Raw genomic sequence first — 1880 nt, 5'->3', positions numbered from 1 at the left:
CAGCCACAAAATAAGTAAAAGATTGATATTTAAGTAGTTGAGTCTATTCCTCAGTAACTTTAATTAAGATGATGTCATAAATTAATGGATACTAATTCGATTATGAAAATGTTAAAATGTTTTTCTTTTAAATAATAATTATTAATATTATTTTAGAAGTTTTTTAATAATTTTTTATAATCATTTGTTGAATAAATTTATACAAATATAATTTTACATATAGAAAATATTTTCATTTACGTACATTTGATCCCAAAAAGAAAAGCTTAAGCTGGTCAAAAGGGTGTCGGAGAGAACGCTGGTATACTCATTGTCTCACTAATATTATCATTCCTGAAAATCACAAAATAATAGAACTAAATAAATTTAGATAAATAAATATATCATAAAATAAATATAAACATAAAATATTAACCAACCTCGAATAGAAGGAATTCTCATTACGTCTAACCCTGTGAGGCTTAGACTTGTTTTCACCATGACTCCTCTTCTCAGCAATCTTATTCCTAGCTTCCGAACCGAAAACGACGCCGTCTTCCCTGATGACCTGGAGAGTTGGTCTCCAATGTCGAGTTGCAGACGAGGCGGAGCCACCACCACCACCCGATTTGTTCAAGCGTTTCGCATGGTGGTGACCGGGGGGGAGAGGAGTCACCGCGTGAGGAGCCTCATACTCATCTTCATGTGACGGGGAGGCTGATGTCGATGGGCGATAACATGAAGCTAATTCTTGGAAGAACTTCATTTATGTGGCGTTGGAGTCAGATTGTGAGGAGAAGGAGAGAAGGTTCTGGATTGGTTTGAACTTGAAAGGAGGGGGAGGTGGATTACTTATATATACACACACATGCACGAGAGAGGGGAGTGGGGGTTAGATTTGTGAAGTAAATGATGTTGAAAGTGATTTGCTTTTGTTACATTGATTGGAAAAAAATATTTAATCTTAGTTTAGTTAGAAAAAATGCAAAATAATCCACCCTGATAGACATTTGTACCGTACAGGGGCGAATATTTAATGGAGTCGATTCAAGTAAAAAACAATTAAGTTAGTTGATTGAGGATTCATATTTTTTAATTCAATATTTAGGATTTATTTGTATCACAGTAATTGATTTTTTAAAAAATAAATTTTGAAAAATGAATTATAATTCCTAAAAAGTATTTTTTGGTGTTTGGATGATATTCTATAATTCATTTTCCTATTTTTGGTAATCTTTACGATAATATTTTCTGAAATTTATTTGATATAAACATATATTATAATTTTTTTATCTTTTATTTTTAATTAGATTAGTTTTATTTTTAAAAAACATTTTTACAATTTTTTATATAATATTTTATTTTTTTAAGTAGTTTGATATCACTCACTCTTTTATATAATTTAAATTAATAATTTTTATCGATTGTATTATAAATATATTAATTTAGTTGTAAAAGTTTTCGTAATTATTTTTCAATGGGAATTTTAACATTATCTTCAAAGTTTAACATCTAATTAATTTTATATGCTTGGAATTCGATTGATATAATCATATTTTTTTAAAAAAAATATGTTTGATATTTATTATAACTATATAACATTAAACAATGTTCTTCTAATTGTATAAAATACCACACTACATTACCGTAATAATAATGTCCATGTGCATAATTAGTACTACACAACTTTCAAACAATAATATTAACCAAGTACATAATTAGTAGTACAATATAATAAGAAAATAATATTATCCAACTACATAACTAGTACTACACCACATTTAACCAACAATACCATAGGAATACATAATTAGTATCACACCACATTAATACAACAACATTATCTAAGTGCATAATAATTATTAAACATCACATTAGAAACACATAGTTTTAGCCTTGGG

The 1880-nt window shown here is 28.1% G+C and overlaps 1 protein-coding gene across 1 annotated transcript; it reads right to left on the bottom strand.

Moving 5' to 3' along the window:
* Positions 1-248: 248 nt before the first annotated feature.
* LOC120129158 lies at positions 249-788 on the bottom strand. Its single transcript, XM_039146735.1, has 2 exons — positions 420-788; positions 249-333 (listed from the first exon to the last, which is right to left on the bottom strand). The coding sequence occupies exons 1-2, from the start codon at positions 743-745 to the stop codon at positions 276-278; spliced, it is 384 nt and encodes a 127-aa protein (XP_039002666.1). The 5' UTR covers positions 746-788; the 3' UTR covers positions 249-275.
* Positions 789-1880: the final 1092 nt, after the last annotated feature.

The sequence above is a fragment of the Hibiscus syriacus genome, unplaced genomic scaffold, assembly GCF_006381635.1.
Source record: "Hibiscus syriacus cultivar Baekdansim isolate YM2019G1 unplaced genomic scaffold, ASM638163v2 tig00110483_pilon, whole genome shotgun sequence".
NCBI lineage: Eukaryota > Viridiplantae > Streptophyta > Magnoliopsida > Malvales > Malvaceae > Hibiscus > Hibiscus syriacus.
Note: the sequence above shows the minus strand (reverse complement) of the source record. Positions and strands in the feature narration are given on the sequence as shown.